The following is a 21,645-nucleotide window of genomic DNA, read 5'->3' as shown; positions in this document are numbered from 1 at the left end:
CTATGTGATGACTTCTTTTGGAATCTCGTAGCAGTTGCTTTACTTCCTTAATTAAATACGTCACTTTAGCTCAGTTTCGTACATTTTGTGGAATACTAACATATGTGGGCCCCGCATGAATCGTTTAAACCAGGTCTATAGCAAATACATTTAAAACACCAGATGTAAGTAACTTTTTTTTTTTTTTTAAGATTTTATTTATTTGACAGAAAGCACATGCAAGCAGGGGGAGTGGCAGGGAGAGGGAGAAACAGGCTCCTCTCGGATCAGGGAGCCCAGCGTGGGGCTCGTTCCCAGAATCATGACCCGAGCCAAAGGTAGATGCTTAACCAGCTGAGCCACCCAAGTGCCCTATACGTAGCTTTTGTAAAAAGTACATTTAAACATATCTTACAAAAACCTCATGATATAATGTAGTTGCCACCAGCAACCTGTAGCTACATTTGGGGTTTTTGATTTTTTTTAATTTTACATCCTTGGTTAAAAATTTCATTGAAAACAAAAGATATAAAATAAAATACTATTTCACTGAAAACTTAAAAAGGAGAGTTGATAGACATAAGCAGTTTTGAAATGCAGTCCTAATGGGCTAGCATGATCTTTGTTGTGAAAGATGGAAAGGAAATGACAGATTATTTTAAAAATCATAAAAATGACTATAACACTACTAAGCTGGGGCAGAGTTCCTATTATGTGCTTATTCTCTACTTTGTCATAAAATTGATTCCCCGATTAATTTTTTTGCAAGAAGTTTTCATGTAATAATTTTTTTTTCTATCTAGTTTTTCACTTTTTTTCCTTCAAGATTTTATTTAAATTCAAGTTAGTTAACATATAGTGCAGTGGTACAGGAGTAGAATTGAGTGACTCGTCACTTACATGTAACACCCAGTGTTTATCACAACCCAAGTGTCATCCTTAATGTGCATCCCCCATCTAGCCTATCTCCACCTGCCTCCCCTCCATCTCAACCCTCAGTTTGTTTCTATAGTTAGAATCTCTTACGGTTTGCCTCTCTCTGCTTTGATCTTATTTTTCCTTCCCTTCCCCTGTGTTCTTCTGTTTTGTTTCTTAAATTACCTGTGGCTGTTATGCATTGAAATGTGCTGGAAAGTGTAAAAATAACACACTGAAATGCAGAAATTCACTATATTGATTACATGTTGAAATAATAATGTGTTGGATAATATAAATAAATATTAAAATTTATTTCATCTGTTTTATATTTAAAGTGGCTACTAGAAAATTCTGGATTACACATTTGTCATTTCTTTTTCTTGGTCACTGTGTCTGTAGAGAATTAACTGCATTTGGCTTTAAAGCATGTCATTAGAAGGGGGCGTGAGGAGAATTGTGGTCTAGAAGGAAGACGGCCATCTAACCTCTCACCCTCACCCCCTCCCTGACTGCAGGTGAGACACTGCTGAGCCCCTTAGTGATGTGTGGGCCCCATGGCCTCAAGTTCCTGAAGCCTGTGGAGCTGCGCTTACCACACTGTGCGTCCATGACCCCTGACGGTTGGTCTTTTGCTCTAAAATCATCCGACTCCTCGTCGGGTATGCTGTCTTCACTCTGTCCTTTGGGGGCTTTGGGTACTGTCATTGATTAATCCCTGGGCTGTTGGAGCTACCCATGCTGTTCGTGAGCAAATCTCTACCTCCGTTCCTGTGGCCTTGTAGGCATCACCAGTGTTTTAACATTTCTTTGTGGTGCATGCATAAATGAATGTGGAAAGGTACAGAAGTTTCTTCCTTTTAAACATTGATGATTTGGCCAGAGGTTGACTCTTTCTTGGTGTTCAAGGAAATTACTTGTTCTGTTAAAATTATTAAGATGCAGTGGGAGAACTATTACTGCCCTACATATATAGGTGCTTTTATCTTCTTACTAAAATGATTGGATTCCTTTATATAGTAATTTCTAGTTTTGGTTACCATTCTTTAATTTCTCAGCCTACAAAGTATATACACCAGAGAAACTTGAAAGACAAAAAGTACCTTCCACTGTTGTCATACTCGGCCATGGTTTCTCAGTGTAAAACTCTAAATTCTTCTATTAAACACACTACTTTTAAATGGCTTTTTGCTCTTAAGATCATAGCTTCAAAGCTTCCATTGCATTTTCATATTTCTCACTTCCTTGGGTGACTACATCAGTTACCAGTTGAAACATTCTATATTTTTTGTATAGATCACTTTAATTGAGCCTCGTATAGAAAAATAAGAATTTAAAATTTTGTTTCTGAATTTTTAGTAAACCAGGTGAGTGTTATACAGTTTTAATATGAAATAGAGCTTTAGGATACAAGGATTACAGGAACATATTCTATTACTACCCAAGATTAAAAATTGTATTATAAATATTTATTTCCTGATATCTACAAGTAGACCATTTTCTGGAGAAAGCTAATAAATTAACTTTAACACACTAGATAGTAGAGCTATTTCCTCAGGGACTCCACTAGTGGAAAAGCATTTTATTAGCCTAGTTTGAGTTAATATTAATGAAACTGCATTTTAAACATATTCTGAAACTCAGGTTGTAGCATGAGCTCTGATCGTTTCTAAACAAATTAGGATGAGAAGCTTTAAAGTAACTGTTGCAGTTACTTGTTTTATAGTGATTTTTTTCCCCCAGATATTATACGAACCATAAATGATTTCTCTATTTGTTCTGTATCTTATGCCACAGAACATAAGTTGTTTTGTTGGATTGAAACAACTTTTTCCTGTGTTAAATTTGAGTACATTCACCTAGAGCAGAAATGTACTTCTGTATAATCCTGTATGATTTTAGAATGTTTTGTTCCTCTAAGTTTCTGTTCAAAAAGTCAAGGGTAGATTTTGATGATGACTGACTTAATCCCAGCAAAAGTTTGTATATTGGAAAGAAACTGGAGCCTAAAGTTAAGATTTTTTATTTACTTGTAAAGAGTTGTCATAGCTCTACTTCTTTGCCTAAAGACGCTTGTTATTTGCAGTACAGCATAAGCCGCTGTATATTTGTGAAGTGATTTCGCTTCTGTTTAATCACTCTGTTTTAAACTGAGCCCATCATGACTCAGAGACTCTTTCGGTGTAGGCAGGGTCTGTCACCCTTAGCACTGTTGACATTATGGCCAGATAATAATGCTTTGTTGTAATTATCCTGTGCACTGTGGGATGTTTAGCAGCATCCTTGCCTCTACTCACTAGATGTCAGTTGTGACAAGCAAAAACATCCCCAGACATCGTCCCGCGGGGGTGCAGAAGGAAGGCAAAGTCAGCAGCTTTCAGCATCACTTATCATGGATGCCATATAGTCATCCCAGCCTTCTTCGGACTTGGTGTCCACTCTCTGGGGTTTCTTAGCTCTAGCTGCAGATCTCAAATCACCAAGAGCTTGTTAAATTCGGATTCCCAAGCCCCGATTCAGATTCAGCAGTTGGTGAGTTTTCAGAACTACGTGAATGATTTTGTTGTACAGCTAACATTGAGGCTGAGAAACTCTCGGTCCAGACTCAGCTGATTTTTTTTTTTAATTTTTTTAAATTTTTTTGTAAAGGGGACTGTATTCTGCAGAACTTTCAGGCATTCATATGTTGGTCCGTAGTTGAGTATGAGAAATAATATTCTCCTACTCAGTTCACATGGTGAGCATATCATTTTTGCCTCAGCTTTCAGAAGTGCTGTTAATAATCATGTGGACCCGGGCACTGGAACTACCGCAGGCATACATGATCGCCCCAGCTTCTGTTCACTGTTTGAAAAGGCATGAGCTTGGAAACACAGTAAAAGAGAAATCTGAAACAGCTCTGAGTCCTTAGATTCCCGTGGGTCCCCATTGAAGTGCAGCACCTAGAGTCTTGATACAGGTGCACATGCTGAAGCAATAGGAGAGACTAGATCTGAGTGTGTCTTCGTGTTTGCCCGTGACTGCACAGCATCCTGGCTAGTGGTCTCGCCAACTGCAAATCACAGAAACTTCTTTTTCTCTCCTAGGTGATCCTAAAACCTGGCAAAACAAGTGTCTTCCTGGAGATCCAAATTACCTTGTTGGAGCAAACTGTGTTTCTGTCCTGATTGACCACTTCTAATTCTTAAAATATAGGAACTTGATTAAATAATGTGAAACTGGGTTAAACTTACTAAATCTAAATGGAAACATTCTATCAAGTATTATACTTTTCTTAGAATTGATACCGCATTTTGTTAGTATTAAGCATTTTATTTGAACAGATGAAGATGAGTGAGCACGCGCCTGCGCTGCGGTCTGAGAACGTGATGCGCTCTGCGTGTTTGTGGAGGGAAAGCCAGCAGCACTGGCCGCACGGTCAGAGATGGTTTGCTTTGTAATGGTTTTTGTACTTTTTTATGGTCACTGCTTACTTCATCTACTGATTTCCGTTAAAATACCAGCCAGTAAATGGGGTGCATTTGAGTTCTATTCTTTCCAAAGTACACTGTTTCAAATTTTATTATGGCCGTGGCCTGGCATACACATTTTATTTTATTATGCATGAGGTAATGTGCACACATTTAAAAAACGTACTGGACCATATAAACCAGTGTAGTGAATTTAACAGAAATGTACAGCAAGGGGAATTTATAGCTTTTGGGGGGGATGGGGGGTAGGGAGTCAAGTGAAGATAATTACTTATTGTATATGAAAACACATTTTTTTTAGGGAAGGACACCAAAGCATGTGAGACTGGTTCTGTGGCCTCATTGGATCTACAAATTAACCATATCACCACAGACAAACTAACCAGCAGGAATGCCTTACCCTCATGTTTTTAATTCTTAGATCATTCTTTCCGTGTATTACTAAGTTTTTATGGCTTTTGTGCGCATCTGGATACTGTATCATGAAAAAGATTGAGTAAATTGTGGATTTGGTGGTTTCAGAAATGTATAATCACCCAGAAGAAAATAATGGTGTGATTTGGGGATTTTTTTTTCCCCTCCAAGGGGCAGTGGTGGTTTTCTGTTCTTTTGGCTATGCATTTGAAAATTTTGACGTTTTAAGGATGCTTGTACATAATGCGTGCATACCACTTTTGTTCTTGGTTTGTAAATTAACTTTTATAAACTTTACCTTTTTTATACATAAACAAAACTGAGTTTCTTAAGGCTACCTTTGTATTTCTCTCCTGTACCTCTCGAGCCTTGAACTTTGACCTCTGCAGCAATAAAGCAGCATTTCTATGACACATACAAGGTCATTTTTTTAAGAAAAAGAATGCACAGAGTTGTTACATTTTTAAATGCTGCATTTAAAAGATACAGTTACTCAGAATTCTCTAGTTTGATTAAATTCTTGCAAAGTACCCTGACTGTAATTTGTGATACCATGCTGTGCCCGAAAGTGTATTTTTTTACTAATAGACAATTTATTATGGCACATCAGCACGATTTCTGTTTAGATAATACACCACTACATTCTGTTAATCAATCATTAGGTGTGACTGAATTTCTTTTGCAGTTATTAAAAATCTCAAATTTCTAAATCTGCAGAATAAAACTTTTTAAAATAAAGTGCTGGTTTGGTCTGTTTGCCCACTATTTCTAGCTTCGTGCAGCTTTAGAATCCTGTTTAAAACCCCACACACTGCTGCTTGTCACCTAGTCCCTTCTGCTGCCCTGGGCTGGTGGGGCGTCTGCAGGGTGTACCCGCGGCCAGTGCGCTCTGGTGGATGAGCAGCGCCGGTCACGGGAACCTTGAGACACAGCAAGAGGAGGAGGCCGGCTGTAGAATTCTCGGTGGCGTGCCCGCTGCGTCGTAAATATCCATATAGTGAGGTGTGCATTCGTGTTCCTTAGGACCAGTTTGTGTATAGTTTTGTTTCCCATTTCCTGCTTTCGTCCAAAAACAATATGGGCATTTTCTTGTGTTGTTACATTTGGGGGTAGAAAATGATTTTTAATGGCAATGAATGTTCTGTCGTGATTTCCATAATGACATTTAGGTTGTTGCTAGAAAGCGAATATCTATGTAGATCCAGTCTCGTTTGCTTCCTCTTTTTTGTCATGGTTAAAATGTCTGTACAGGAAAAGCATCCATTTTATTGTATAGTTCTCCGGATTTTTTTTTTTTTTAAGATTTTTTAAAAATTCATTTAATTGACACAGACAGCAAGAGAGGGAACACAAACGGGTGAGTGGGAGAGGGAGAACCAGGCTTCCCACTGAATAGGGAGCCCAATGGGGCTCGATCCCAGAACCCCAAGATCATGACCTGAGTTGAAGACATGCTCAATGACTGAGCCACCCAGGCGCCCCGTTCTCCAGATTTGACAGACATACGTAGTTTTATAACCATTACTATTAATACATAAGCAGTTTCATCGTGCCCCGAAACATTGTTCCCCTCCCCACACTTGTCCAGCCCCTAACACACAATGATCTCTCTTCTATCCCTGTAGTTCCTCCTTGAGGATCCCGTGATGGGATCCCGTAGTGTGCAGCCGTGAGTGTGCCCCCTTTCACGCAGTATAAAGCATTTGAGATTCATTTACGAAGCTGCAAGTTATTAGTAGTACTTCCTTACCACAGAGCAGTGTCCCACCTGCTCTGCCAAGTGAGCACGCCTCGGTCTCTCTCTCCAGCCCCAGGTGCACTTGGGGGTTGTTTCCAGATTTGGAGATAATGAATAAAATACATAGAAATGCTACAACCATTTGCATTAGGTTCTTGTGTGAGCATCAATTCTTTCCCTTGACTGAAGGTCCTAGGAGTGGGACCTGTGGCTCGTATTGAAGTACAGGTTCAACTTTCTAAAAAACTGCCAGCCCACCTGCTGGACTGCCATCCTGTCCCACATCCCGCGGCCGGTGGCCCCCAGCCCTCGCCAGCACTTGCCGTGCTCGGTAGTCTCGTGTCAGCCGAACATTCTAACGGGCTGCCTCCCTGATGATTCAGGACGCCGAGCATCATTTCATTTACCTGCCAGGCATTTGTTGGTGAGGTATCTGTTCAGATCTTCTTCATTTTTGCAAGTTGCATTGTTTCCTCACCGTTTCAAGAGTTCTTCATATAACCTGAATGCAGATGTGTTATCAGATGTGTGATTTGCGAGTACATTTTCTCAGTCTGTTTTCTTTTTTTTTTTTTTTTTAAAGATTTTATTTATTTATTTGACAGACAGAGATCACAAGTAGGCAGAGAGGCAGGCAGAGAGAGGAGGAAGCAGGCTCCCCGCTGAGCAGAGAGCCCGACACGGGACTCGATCCCAGGACCCTGAGATCATGACTCGAGCCGAAAGCAGCGGCTTAACCCACTGAGCCACCCAGGCGCCCCTTCTTAATAGTGTCTTCTGAAGAGCCCAGGTTACTAATTTTGACAAGGTCAGTTCGTTTCTTTTATAGATCATGCTTTTAGTGTCCTATATGAGAAATCTTGATTAAACCGAAGCACAACAATTTTTCTATTTCAGAAGTGTTTTAGGTTTTATATGTCTGTGATTCATTTTGAGTTAATTTTATACATAGTGTGAGATATATGTTGGGTTCCATTCAGTCTGTCCCCTTATTTTTGTTTTATTGGCAGTTGACACAGTGTTACCTTGGCTGTTCAGGTGTACTAGTGTATTCTCTTAAGAATGTGTCCTTACTGTGAACACAGACCCCCACACACAGGCCTCAGCAAGACTGCCCATGTTTGCATGTATCAGAGGAAGGAACATAATCTGTAAGTCTGTTGTGTGTTCCTAGCTACCTGGCTTTTACTGCACTATATGAATCCCAGGCAAGGTTTATAGATCTGGCTTTTCAGTGTTTATGGAAATAAGAGTGTTTTGTTCCCTCAGACCATCTTCCTGGACCGCTGAAATGACTCAGAGGGCCAAGTTCTGGGGTCAGAAGGCTGGTTTTGCCCTTTGCCATATGATTCATGTTCTCATACTATAACGTCTTGTGAGTGTCCGTCCACCAGGGGACTCGAGTCAGTTCCTCCTCCTTTTGACTTCACCCATTTTCACTCAGTGCAGCACAGATTGGGCACCACACAGGGGGGACCCAGGCGAGGGGATGGGGATGTGGCAGCAGATGCAGGCAAATGGGGGACAAGCATTTGTCGTTTGCCTTGACTGGTGGTTTGAAAATCATTTGCTGGCTAAGAGGCTGGCTCCGGTTTCTGCAGAATGACTGGGCACAGAGATGTCCCACGTCGGGTTCCTTAGCCAAGTTCCCCCAGATCGAGAGCTGGGGAAACCTGCCATAATGTGCCAACTGACAGAACCACGTGTCATCTCAACAAGTGTCCCAGTTAAAGTAGGCTCAGTTAATGGCATTTTTAATTTCTCTGTGCTTTCCTTTCAAACCACTTGACAGTGAGGGGACTACCCAGGAGTAGCAAATCTGGTGCTTTCAGAATTTACAGAGAAGGTGTAGGTTAAACTTGTTCCTGTCCTGTCGTGTAGGAAACCATGGCTTTACAAATGGCCCACGCTAGAGCGTGTCTTGTCCAGGTCACCGTGAGCCTTCGGGTTGGCCGGAAGTTGGCACAGAAGGTGCTCCCTGGAGAAAGGCATGCCGGGCAGGAGCCCTCTGTCTCCCCTCCCCCCTTGCAGGTCAGACAATTCCCAGTGAACTATTGCCAGTTGTCTTAGAAACCACATACCTCTGAAGATCAAAAATCAAGTTCTGTTAGTGCTGAGTGTTTTCCCTACTAGAAGGATGCCAGGCCCGGAATATATAAGCCAGTTTTCACTGGGTGCTCCTGACCAGTGCAGGGAAGGGACTGCGGAAGATGGCCCTGCGTCCTACTACCCTCCTCTGTGCCGCGTCGGGGGGTCACACACACGGGGATGCGGAGGTCTTGATGCTTGTGTATTTGTGCTAAGCTTGAGGTCACAATTACTTAAGATTTTATTTGAGTGAGATCATAAGGGGTGGGGGAGTCCGGAGCAGAGGGAGAGGGAGAAGCAGACTCCCCACCAAACAGGGAGCCTGACACAGGACCTCAAAATGATGACCGGAGCTGAAGGCAGACCCTTAACTGGCTGAGCCACCCAAGCACCCCACAATTTTTTTTTATTTTGAGAAAAAAAATTGATCACACCACTTTTTTATTTTTGTCTTTGTTTGTACTAGAACCCGAGACATAAGGAAAATGTGAAAACAGATATGGACCCAATTTGCTAATGTCTAAATGTTGGGGAGAAAAGCACAGTATTCTCACTTAAAACTGTTTGGTGCTTAGCAGCTGGTCTGTGGCAGAAACAAGCTTCAAATCAGAGGGCAGAGGGCTCCATTAGCTAGAACCTTGGTGTTAGGGCTTCTTGGAGGGGACTTTCAGGACATGCCATTTCCCAGAGCATCTGTAAGAATGTGTCCCTTCCATGTTGTATGGGGACAATTTGAAGGTGGGGGAAGCCAAGCAGAAGGCAAAGCTTGAGGCCTAAGGCAGCCCAGTCTTGGTGCCCATCAGGCAGAAATGGAGTCGTGAGAGGGGAGCCATCCATAAGTTTTCAGAAATCCTTGAAACCAAGTGATTTAGAGCAAAACTGATATTCTGAGTTTAGACTGTTAGTTATTAGTGTAATGCAATAGTCCCGGGGTTTCATTGGGTTTCTAGAGAGAGAGAGCCAGAGAGGAGGATGGAGGTACAAATGGAGGCCCCCCCACGTGGAAGCACTGCCCCATGGAACTGGGGCCTACACCCCATAGCTTCATGCCTCTTCCCCTGTGTGACAAGCTTTTCTTCTTCCCTTTGTTTTTGGATATTCAAGTAAACACAGTTGAGGTGTTCTGTCAGGCTTCAGGGACCCGTCCCCCAATTGTATCAAGTGTTAACACTCCCATCTGTGACAGCCTGTAACATGGGGAAGCCTCTGAGTACGTGTCCAGGATGCTGGTCCTTTTTCCTCCCAGAGGTCAACCTGTCTTGCCAGCTTGTGTGCAGAAGCTGTGGGGACACAGGGCAGTCCTGAGAGCAAATGGAAACCAACCAGTTCAGACCAGCGTTGCTCACAAGCCGGCCTCAAGCCCCAGAAACACGCAGTGCCCCTCAAAGAGTTTTGATGATTGTCTCCTACAAGAAGCAAGATCAGAAGGTCAAGGCTCTCTCCCTCAGGGCCAGAAGTTGACAGAGCAGTGCTGGAGATGTTCTGCCAGTCTGGGGCAAGCAGGGTTAATGAAGGCATGTGGCCATTATCTTGAAAACTGAGCCACTTGCACGCAGGGACCACACCCCAGATGGCACTTAGCTCCTCGTTCAAGTGCACTCCTGTTTCTTACACACAAATTTCTTCTAACTCATCTTGATTAGAATTTGGAGGAAGTACAAACTGCCTTGCGCCCCAGAGAAATCGCGGATCCCCAGGAACGTGCTAGCTAGCTAGCATCAGTAACAGTAGTTACAGGTTCCAAGCTCTTTGGCTTCTTTACCTTCAAAGAAATCATCTAGCGGTCGAGGATGCCATTCTCACAGTGTCCTGGCACTCCCTCTTGGTCCTGGCACTCAGCCAGACATCCTCCTCCCGTCTCTTGTTGTTAGTGACCTTTGTCACCCCTGAATGTGCCCCACTCTCACCCTAGCCGGGAGAAAGCCTCCCTGCTTTCACATGGTCCTCCCTGCTCTTTTCCCAACAGTCCTCCCCGCCTGGGACTCCCCTGAGTAACTGCTCAGCTGAGCGGGCCACTTGCTGCCGCAGCGGCTCTATCCTGACACATACCCTGATTGGCCCGCACTGGAGCTTCCCCACACGTCCCGCCCTGGGGAACGGCCTGGGACACCCCTGAGAACCAGTACAGCACAGAAGGGCATGTGTGGCCTGTGCCCTGTCAACAAATGGCAACGCACTAGTCACAACCCTCACAACCCCTCTGGGTGAAACCTATCTGCCGGTTCCACCCCACGTTTGGGTCTTATCAAGGGCAGGTGGGAATATGAGCGCCCATTTCCCGGTGACCCTTGGCCGCACTGAAACTCTTAACTTGCGGAAATTGACAGATGAGTATCAGCGGCTCACCCAGCTGACAGCCACTCCTGCCTGCCTGCCGAGGGGAAGGACTCCAGTGCGCATGGCTTCCTGCTCTGCGAAAACAGCCTGCATTGATTAGGGCTGATGGCATCGGGAAGGATCTGGAGGATCGGTGTGCACAGGGGACACGAAATCACATTGTAGCTCCACCGCAGTATTTGGGGGAAAGTCACGCAGGACCAGCCTGCCTTTGTGAAAGTGACCACGTGTTAAATTTAGGCCCCGCTGGGTCCACAGACCGCAGGAGGGGCTAATTCCAGTGGTAGTGATGACAGAAGGGGCTGGGCTGTCTGCCACGTTAAGAGAGGGCAGTATAACAGATCTGCGCATGCTCAGCTTTTGCACAGTTTAGAACCTGGGTGGTTTTCGCTTTCAAGGGCAAGAAACGACTTACAAGTAAGTTCCTAGAGCCAAAGAGAGCTGTCGGGTTGCAAACGGGCAGCCGCATTTCCTGTCTGCCTTTGCTCTGATGTGAGCAATCTGCGGGAATGTTTCTTTCCTCCTGCTGGATCTGTGTCCCCGGATCTGTGACTAGATCACAGGCTGAAGGCCACCTTCGTTGTTCGTGGGTGTTACTAGCGACCCATTTCAGGAAACAGTCCTGCTTCCAGAAGGCAATGAAATGTCCCCTCCAATGTATAACTGATTGGGCAAGCATTCTGCCTACCTAGCTGATATTCATGTGTGCAGAACTCTTCTATTTGCAGGGGTGTGGCCCACCTTCCTGTTTTCTCCGTCTCAGCGTATGTTCGAGAGCAGAAGGCTGCAGGAAAGATCACGCGGCTGCCCTGGGCAGACGGTCAACCTGCACGTGCACGGGGCCGGAGGGCCTGGTCCCACCAGCTCGGCGGAGGCCATGGCCGTTTTTCCCTGGCAGCAAGGCTGCTGCTTTCCACGGGATGACTTTAGCCTCCTAGATGAGGTTTTCCGCAAACATTATAATTCTTGTCAACTTACTGCAATTTGAATTTCATGGCAGTTCTACATTTTATGCTAAAATTACTCATTTTCCCCCATTGCGGCAGGATGATGAATACGGTACAGATGGCACCCGCTCCTGTTCTCATGAGCCTTGCAATTAGGAAGAAAACGATAAAAACCCCAGACTTATTACCTACTGAACAATTTCCAAGTTTGAAATGCACTGGAAAGAAAAAGGTGTCACCAACCGCTCTGCAGAAGGAACAGGGCCCCATGAGGACAGAGTCCCTTCCTGGCCAGGCAGGGCATCTGCCCTTCCGCATCCGGGTGTGGGCCTCTCTTCCTCCACCTCTTCTTTCTACTTTCTTCTTTTCTCCTCCTCCCCCCCACCCCTTCCTCCCCATCCTTCTCTTCTGCCTTCTCTATATCCCAGGCAAACATCCCGGGTACTCAGGGCAAGGGAGTTGGGTTTAACCCACGCTGCGGAACCACGGGTGGGGGCCCCGGTGAGCGACACGTGGCCCCCGCTCTTTTAGGGAGAGGGGAGCCGTGTCCACAACCGCAGCCAGTCTCCTGCTTGCACAACCACCACCAACACGGAAGCCACAGCTCCATCCCCGTCCCCTGGCTCAGCCCAGGCAAGGCCTCCCCACCTCCCCACGCCAAGGCGCTGCTCAGCGGCCTGGCCTCCCCACTCCGCATTCCGCAGGAGCCAGAGCATTTTTCTACATCGCAACCCCAGTTTGCAGCCCCTCAACCTTCCTCCTCATCCGTGTTCACTGAGTCTCACCCCGTTGGTGTCCCACTGCCCAGCTTGTCTCTGCTTCCCCCTAGCCATACCCCGGCTCACCAGCAGGAAGGTAACCATCATTTTGAAAGTGGGGACGTCATCTCTAGTCTCACATTGTCTTTCAGATTTTCTTTTTTTAATTGAAATACGGTTGACGTACAGTATTATATTGGTTTCGGGTGTACCTTCAGGACGGTGGTTCCCCTCCTCTCCGAGGACGACTGAGCCGGAGACCTTGAATTTAAAACTTCCAAGCCCTTTGGACCCAGCAATTCTGCTAAAAATTTATCTCACAGGAAAAACCCAAGTCAGGTCTATAAGAACGTTGGCTGTGGTGCTCTTTGTAAAGGAGAAAAAGCCAGAAATGATCCACTCTATGATTACGGAATAAGAGACAGAGGGCTGGAAACCCAGCCTGGCTGTGATATGGTCACAGCAAACCGTGCAGTTGAACCCAGGGGGACACAGAGGGGCTGCCAGAGCTGGCGGGTAGGTGGAGAAAGAGGAACAATGAGCCAGAGGCACAGCACTACTCGGCTGGGTTCCCGGGTGAACCCTCCTCCTCCATGTACCCCGGAACCTTTCCAGGAGGCTTTGCCTCTCTTTGCCTCCACCTCCCCATCTCTACGACAGGACTGGTGACCACATGGGCTATGGGCTAGCTGTGTCCTCCCCAAATTTATATCACGCCCTCACCCCCATGGGGCTGGAGGTGGGTTTGGGGGAGGTGATGAGGGACAGAGGAGGTCATGAGGAGTGGGGCCCCCTTTATGGGATTGGTGGCCTCACACGGACAGACACAGTAATGCTTGTGTTTAGGCTCTCCCAAGCTCTCCCCGCTCCGATTCCGCACGTGCTGATATCAAGGAAAGGTCACATGAGCACTGGGAGAACGTGGCTGCCAGGAACCCAAAGGGAGTCCTCACCAGCACCCAGCTCTGCAGCTACCTGGAGAGCTACCTGGACCCCAGCCTCCGGCGCTGTGGGAGAGTCCATCTCTCTTGGTTAAGTCCACAGCCTGTGGCACTGTGCTGTGCCCACCGAGCTGAGACAGAGCCGGTAAGATCTGGAGTTGTTGTGTTTTTCTTTTTTTCTTTTAAAGATTTTATTTATTTATTTGAGAGAGAGTGTGAGTGAGCAAGAGAGAGAGCACAAGCCACAGTGTAGGGAGAGGGAGAAGCCAACTCCCTGCCAAGCAGGGAGCCGATGTGAGACTCGATCCCTGGACGCTGGGATCATGACCTGAGCTGAAGGCAGACCCTTAACCAACTGAGCTCCCCCAGGTGTCCCAAGGATCCCTACTGTTAATGAGTAAATCCACAGAAAGCATGCAGTTCGTCTTCAGCAAATACTATCGTTACCGTAGATTCATTGTTTTGTTTGACAAGAAAATGTAGTGTCTTCGTTTCTTTACGACTGATCTGATTTTTTTTTTTTCCTGGTGCAAAAACATAAAACATTCAGTTTACCCTCCTCAAGTCCAGATGGTTAAATGGCCACATCTATCTGGGACGCGTCCCTTTGCACACAGAAAACATTCTCGAGGAAGAGATGTCAGATCATTACCAGAGCTAATCTCTGCTGCTGGAGGGGAGGCCGATATTATGGGGTTATTAATAAGTGCCTGTGCATTTTACATTTTTCCCTAACAAGGAGGGTTTATTTTTGTAATTGGGAAGGATAAGAATAGAAAGGGCCTCGGGGAGACACCTGGGTGTCTTAGTTGGGCTATTGTGACAAAGTATATAGACTGGGGGGCTTTAAGCCTCAGAAATGGCAGCTCCGGAGGCTGGAAGTCCAAGACCAGGGCGCCGGTAGGAGAGCCTGCTTCCTCATGGAAGGACGCGTCTCTTCCCTGTATCCTCACGTGGTGGAAGGCTGAGAGGGCTCTCTGGGATCTTCTGTAAGGACCCGAATGCCATCCATGAGGGCTCTACCCTCATGCCCTCCTCACCTCCCCCGAGCGGCACTTCCTCGTTCCATCTGGGTGGGGACGATGAGCTTCTGCATATGAACTTAGGGGGACACATACATGCAGTCCGTGACCTTGATTTCCACCCAATGACCTCATTTTCCTATTAGGGGTCATGCCGCTTGGGGACCCCGTGTCTGCTGACCTGTCTCGCGGTAATCCCACAAATGGACCTCAGGCCCCCCAGCAGCTGGCGGCACCCCTAGGTCCTGTGGAGAGATCATTCAAGCCCCCAAGTGCCCAAACCTGTCACGGTGACATTATCCCCAGAAATTCTCCTTGAAGCAAGCCTGCAATTCACCAGCTCTGGTTTCCAGGTTTCAGAGAGTTCGACATAGGGGTGTCCCCTTACTGGGAGGGGAGGATCCCTGCTCCTGGGGCACACCACAGCCTGGCCTTTGGTGAGTGGGACTTTCTGTCTTCACTCTGTCACCAAAGAAGACAGGATGTAGGAACTCATCCTTTTCAGGAAAAAGAGGTGTTTTTTTTTTTTTTTCCTTCCTGTGTAACAGCCAATTACAAAATAGTAAGTTCAATGTTGAGAGGGAGAAATGTATTTCCTCACAATTAAAAATGATTCTGTTGTTTGCTGAACACCTCTAGCTGATTCTGTTGTTTGCTGAACACCTCTAGCTAGCGTCCCGAGTGACTGGTGAAAGCTGGCTTTTTTTTCTTAAATTTAAAGATTTTATTTATTTATTTGACAGACAGAGGTCACAAGTAGGCAGAGAGGCAGGCAGAGAGAGGAGGAAGCAGGCTCCGATTCCAGGACCCTGAGATCATGACCTGAGCTGAAGGTAGAGGCTTTAACCCACTGAGCCACCCAGGCACCCGAAAACTGGCTTTAGCTGCAAAGGAGAAACTCCAGGTTTCTTACTCCTCATTTTTCCTTCTAAAAGGAGCAAGTTTGGAAGTTTTATTCTCACACCACAGCTGGGCTTGTAGCTTTCCTTAGCTTTCACCCCTCTTCTTCCCCTTTTCTCCTCCCCTGACCCCTTCCCCTCAGCTTTTCCTCTCCCCCTTTCCCCTTGGTCTTCTCCCCTCTCTTTTCTCCTCCTCCTCCCTCCCCCTGTACCCCTCCCCCCACCTGCACCCCTCCCCTCCCCCTTCACCTCCTGTAAGAGCTCCTTCCTCAGAACAGCCAGGACAGGGCCAGGGCCAACACTTTCTGGGCCGAATTCCCAGTGACCATGACTTCAGGCCTTCTGCAATGCGTCTGCAGCCTGAATCGCCCCTCCTCTTTGTCCCCATCTTCCCCTGCCACCCTCCCTGCCTCCTGAATTTTGCCTCCATGAAGCCCCCTCCCCCCCCACCCCGATCCATCACTCAGCTCCAATACTATAGAACTTGGCATCTGGGACAGAACGTCTCAACTTTTAACACCAGAATGAAGGGGAAGGACTTGTCCCCACACAACCGGTTCAGTCACCAGGCCTTTGACATTTTCCATGTGTGCAATGATCCCCTGTTTGTGAAAGACACGGACCACTTACTATTTGCTCAACTGAACAAAACCATTTCTAGGGGGAAGAGCCTACAGGGCACCCCACATCCGAGGGCCATCTGGCAAGATCTGTCAAATTACAAAGCTCACGGCGGCGCCCTCTGGGATTTGGTCACACGCACAGCCTGGGGGGGCTGTGACAGCCAGGAGCCCTCCGCCGGCCAGATGGGATGGGAAAGTCCATCGGAGCCAGGATCAGAGCCGTCCCCAGAGTCCCCAGAGCCACCCAACACCTGCTGCCATGGCAGGACACGCGGGGAGCAAGGAGGGGGAAGGAAGGTGGAGCTCCTGGGGGCAGAACCCACTGGCCTTAGTAGAACGGAGCAGAGGTAGGGGTGTGCAGGTATCTGTAGGGGGGCTGGTGGGAAGAGAGCCACCAGACAGACCCTCGGAAGGGTGCAGGGAGGGGACACTGAGGACACACTGAGAAGGGGGAGTTGTCAAGGGCTCCTGGGCCATGTGTGGTGCAAGCCTTGGGGTGATGGGGCTGGAGACCCCGAGACACACTTCCGGCCAGCAGAGAAGGGCCTGGGGGAGGAGGAGGGGACGCTCGAGCTGAGGGAACTGAATGCCCAGTGGCAGGGCACACATGAGAGTTCGGGCATCCTGTGGACCAAGAGCATCACCTCGCTGGGTTGAGTGAACCCAGAGCAGGCCGAGGAAGTGCCTCCAACTGCTGAAGGGCCGTGTGGGAGGAGGAAGAGGAGCACAGGGAGGGGAGAGCCATGGAGGCGGCTTCAGAGCAGGGGACGGGAGTGGGGGGTCTTGGCCTCAGATCTGGCCTGACGGAGGCCGTCACCGGGGGCTCTGAGGGGCAGGGAGGGGGCAGGAGGTGCAGGGAAGGGAAGCAGACACCGTAAAAGGGACCCCCTTCCTCTTCCCCTCCCCCCCCCACACCTCCCTGGCCTGGTACCTGTTTCTCATTTGAAAGATTTCCATATATTTCTGCACTGAGAGGAAAAACTGTCCCTTCTTTTATTCTTCCTTTCCTTCCTCAAAATTCTTAATCCCTCAGCGCAGTTTATCTCGTAGGGACTTAGAAAAAAGAAAAATCTGATTAAAACTCTGCTCAAGCTCGGGGTTCCTGGGTGGCTCAGTCAGTTAGGGGACTGACTCTTGCTTTTGGCTCAGGTCGTGATCTCAGGGCCGTGAGATCGAGCCCCCCATCGGGCTCCAGGCTCGCTCTCTCTCTCTCTCTCTTTCTTTCTCTCTCACATCAATAAGTAAATCTTAAAACAACAACAACAAAACTCTGTTCAGGCCAGCCAGGAGGACAGGGGAGCATTTGCTGACTCAGGGGTGGGGGCAGGTGGGTGAGGAGGAGGATTACCTGTGTCCCAGGCCCGCCAGCTCTGGTTTCTCCTGCAGTCTCTGTGCCTTTTAGCAACACCCAGGCAGCTTACGGCCCAGAGCACCACCTCTGAGGGCCAGGGAGGGTCTCACTGAGGCAGCAAGGCCAGCAGGAACCCATGATACCCTTTATCCTTCCCTAAGGGACTCTCCTGCCTGGCCTGCAGGGGAGCAGGGCAAGCGGCCGTGCATGCTGGCTTTTCCAGATTCCATTAGAGCTAACAGTTGCAACCAGAATTCTCTGAACACACACAGCAACTGGACCAGGGTCCCCATGTCCCAGAAAATGGGACATACCTGCAAATTAGCCCATCCCAAACTCAGCCTATGAAGAGTAAGCGTGCATTTAATGGTAAGCCTTCAAGAAATGGCTCCCTTGGGCCCTGTGTAGTAACTTTCGATCAATCTCAGTGTCCCAAGAGCCAGAAAAACTCCAGTCATTCTGAATAACTGGAATTTCCCGTACTTCATTTGATTTTTAAGAGGGGGAAAGAAAAAGAATGCAGCAGCGTTTTTCTTAAATTTTTATCTGGAAATCTTTGCACCTTGTGGGGTGGTCAAGGACCCCTTTGGAAGACTTATGACCGACTTCTTCAGAAAAGCGGTACTTTAACAGAAAAAGGGGGGCACGCCACTGTGGGGCTGTGCAGACCCTGTGTGGAGAGGTCACCTCCCAACCTCAGGAAACCCCGGGGGGCGAGCTGTGTCCACTGCCAATGGTAATGCCACTGTGGGGGCATTCAAGGAACAGGGGACTCCTTTGGGACACCAAGTGTTGCCTTTGAAGGGGACCATGGCCTCATGGCCTCTGAAGCTGGGAGGCTCGTTGGGATCATCCGTGCAAACAGAGAGCTCATGAGGACCCCAAGGGGAGCCAGGGGACTCATATCTGGAGCCAATTTTTATGTTAAAAGGTGTATCTTTCTACCAGGTGAAAAAAGAAATGTTGGAACAGCAAATCAAACAAAAGCTGCCTTACTGATAAATGGTGGACAGCTTCTAGCTGCGCCTTCCGCGGGCATGAGGTCCTGGGATGCTGAGTGTCTTCTGGGCCCCGGGGGACAGAGGCCCTTGCCTTGCAAACCCCTTCGCTGGGCCCCTGTCAATTCTGAGCCATCATTTTGTATTATTTTTCTTAGAAAGTGCTCTCTAGTCCCAGAACCTCTGAGACCCGCAAAGCCTCTGGGGAGAGTAGCGATTTAGTTCAGCAACTTCCTAAAGCCGTAGTGGTGTGGGCCCCTGGGATATGGGTCCTCGAAGGGCTGGCCCGTGTCCTTTGGGCCCTGGAGACCCAAATCTTCTGGTGCCTCGACCCAGTTTGTCATTCCCCCGCAAACTGGTGCCTGGAAATGGACACTGCAGCCCCCGTTCTCTGCCCCCCCACTCCAGGGCCGATGGGCAAGTCTGGCTCTGGGTCCCCAGTGCTGCGACTCAGCCCCCTTTCCCTGTCCCCTGCGTCCCCTCGTCCCTGCCTGCCAACCCCAGGGTGGACCTCTCCCCGCAGCCCCTAGCTCCCAGCCCCCACTATCGCTCTGTCTGGAAGGTGAATTTGACAGGCTGCATTTAACCCAGATTAAAATTGCTGCAAAATAAGATATTCAGAATCTGCGTGTCACTCAAGTTGGTGGCAAATAAGAGATGCAATCAACTCCTTTATCTTGACAGCAGAGCTGACGTGGCTTTGCAGTGAGTGGCACCTGGAAGCTGTGACTCGAGGTGGCGAGAGCAGGCGGTGAGCCCTGGGATGCCCGGGAGGGTCACCCGGGAGCCCAGTCACGGTGTCTGTGGATCAGGCAGCCCGGGGGCCAGTTCCTTACCTCTGCGGGCTGCCCTTCCAATGGGCAGCGGTGGCTTCCCTGCCTTCAGCCCTGGGGGAGAGGGGTGCAGGGTGCGGGTCACAGGGATCAGCTCCTTGTGACAAGTTAGACGCACGTGGGGGAAGTGCCCCAATCTCTGCCCTCTGAGGCAGGGAGACTCTAGGAGACCCTGAACGGGCAGGTCCTGCCCCTACACTCCCCACTGCCCCAGTAGGACAGTGAGCGCTCATTCTCCCCGGGTTGGGGGGGCCGGGGGCCGGGCGCTGGGGAACAGGACTAGCTTTGCCTCTGGGCCTGCAAGAAGCAAGTTTATCTCCCGAAGTAGTTCTAGTGAAAAGCGCCCTTGAGCCTTGTTGCCTGCTTGTTTGAAGGCACCTTGGCTCTGCTTCAGGCCCCAGTGGAAAAGCAGTGGGTGGCCCCCTGCAGGGGTGCGGCTGGGGGTTGAGCATGGGTGTCGGTGACAGCGAAGCCGGTGTGCACGTTTGTGTGTAAGTGGGAATGCGTGGGGCACCTGGGCGGCTCCGTCGGTTGGGTGTCTGCCTTCCGCTCGGGTCATGATCCCGGAATCTTGGGATCGAGCCCTGAGTCGGACTCCCTGCTCCCCGGGGAGTCTGCTTCTCCCTCTTCCTCTCCCCTGCTGCTCTCTTTCTCTCTCTCAGATAAAATCTTTTTTTAAAAAGTGTGATTCAGGGGCGCGTGCGTGGCTCAGTGGGTTAAGCCGCTGCCTTCAGCTCAGGTCATGATCTCAGGGTCCTGGGATCGAGCCCCGCATCGGGCTCTCTGCTCAGTGGGGAGCCTGCTTCCTCCTCTCTCTCTCTCTCTGCCTGCCTCTCTGCCTGCTTGTGATCTCTCTCTGTCAAATAAATAAATAAAATCTTAAAAAAAAAAGTGTGATTCAGTGAGTGTGTCTATGTAAAATATGAGAGAACACAGGAATGCGTATAAGAGAGTCAGTGTGAGTGACGTGTGTGGTGTATGAGAGGAAGTGTGTGTGTGTGAGCGTGCGAAGTGTGTACCTGTGACAGAAAGGATATGAATTGTATGTATAGGAGAAAGTGTGCATAGGTGTGTGAGAGCGTGTGTATGTGTGAGAATGTGTGTGGGGGACAGTTTCATTAACCGGAGGGCAGGGAGCCTGACCCCCCCAGGCGGGTTCTCCAGGCCGGAGAGAGGCGCGAGCCCCCTGGGACTCCCAGCCGCCCCCACCTTCAAGCCGCCCTGCAGGCCCAGCAGGCTGGCACCTGGCTTCCTGCTTCCAGCCGCTCCATCCTGAAATACCCCCCTGGGCAAGAGGTTTTTTAAAAGATTTATTTACTTATTTGAGAGAGACAGGTGGAGGCAGAGGGAGAGAGAATCTCCAGAGGACCTTGTTCCGAGCGTGGTCCCTGACATGGGGCTCGATCCCAGGACCCCGAGATCACGACCTGAGCCTCTGGCAGATACTTCATGGGCTGAGGCCCCCGGGAGCCCTTATTTTTTCAGGTTTATAAAAAGTGTCTCCTGTGGGCTCTTGAAATAAATTCCTAGAAACTAAATCACTGGGTCAAAAATGTAACTCTTTAAGAGTTTGGGTTCCTGGAAATGTAAAGAATAAAACGTAAGTGAAACAGGTACGTGACCCACTGTGTGAACTTCTGCTGATCCAGAAACCTCAAGGACATCCTATTTTTCCTGCACCGCAGGTCCAGAGACAGGGTCTCACTGTAAAGCCTAGAATGGGCGCCTGGGTGGGTGGTCAGTCGGGGAAGGGTCAGACTCCTGATTTCAGCTCAGGTCATGATCTCAGGGTTGTGAGATCGAGACGGCGTGGGTCTCCGCACTGTGTGTGGAGTCTGGTGGAGATCCGTTCTCTCCCTCTCCCTCTGCCCCTCCCCCCCACTACTCACACGCGAGCTCTGTCTCTCAACATAAATAAATAAAGTAAGTAAGTAAGTAAATCAGGGTAGAAGAAGCAGGTTTGGAACTGAAAGGAAATCCCCTCATAACTGGCACAGCACCGGTATATGTATGCGTGGGTTTTTATCTGCCCCAGCTTTAAAAAATTTATTTATTTATTATTATTATTTCTCATTATTATTATTTTTTTTAAAGATTTTATTTATTTATTTGACAGAGAGAGATCACAAGTAGGCAGAGAGGCAGGCAGAGAGAGAGGAAGGGAAACAGGCCCCCAGCTGAGCAGAGAGCCCTATGTGGGACTTGATCCCAGGACCCCGAGATCATGACCTGAGCCGAAGGCAGCGGCTTAACCCACTGAGCCACCCAGGCGCCCTTCCCATTATTATTATTGATAATTAAAACTTTTTTTCAATGTTTCCTCTTGTCCCTT

The 21,645-nt window shown here is 48.3% G+C and overlaps 1 protein-coding gene across 6 annotated transcripts in view; it reads left to right on the top strand.

Annotated features, from left to right (window-relative positions):
* Positions 1-5,516, top strand: part of TJP1 (tight junction protein 1) — a 248,609-nt gene extending 243,093 nt beyond the window's left edge. For 3 of the 6 annotated variants that reach the window (XM_044230308.1, XM_044230313.1, XM_044230312.1), the window contains 2 exons: positions 1,413-1,556; positions 3,981-5,516. In XM_044230308.1, coding sequence (XP_044086243.1) covers positions 1,413-1,556; positions 3,981-4,075 — 239 coding nt within the window. In that variant the 3' untranslated portion in view covers positions 4,076-5,516. The remainder of the gene's footprint in view (positions 1-1,412; positions 1,557-3,980) is intronic. The other 3 variants (XM_044230309.1, XM_044230314.1, XM_044230310.1) reach the window with 2 other exon arrangements.
* Positions 5,517-21,645: the final 16,129 nt, after the last annotated feature.

Source organism: Neovison vison, chromosome 13 (genome assembly GCF_020171115.1).
Source record: "Neovison vison isolate M4711 chromosome 13, ASM_NN_V1, whole genome shotgun sequence".
Taxonomy (NCBI): domain Eukaryota; kingdom Metazoa; phylum Chordata; class Mammalia; order Carnivora; family Mustelidae; genus Neogale; species Neogale vison.
This window is presented reverse-complemented; position numbering and strand designations above follow the sequence as displayed.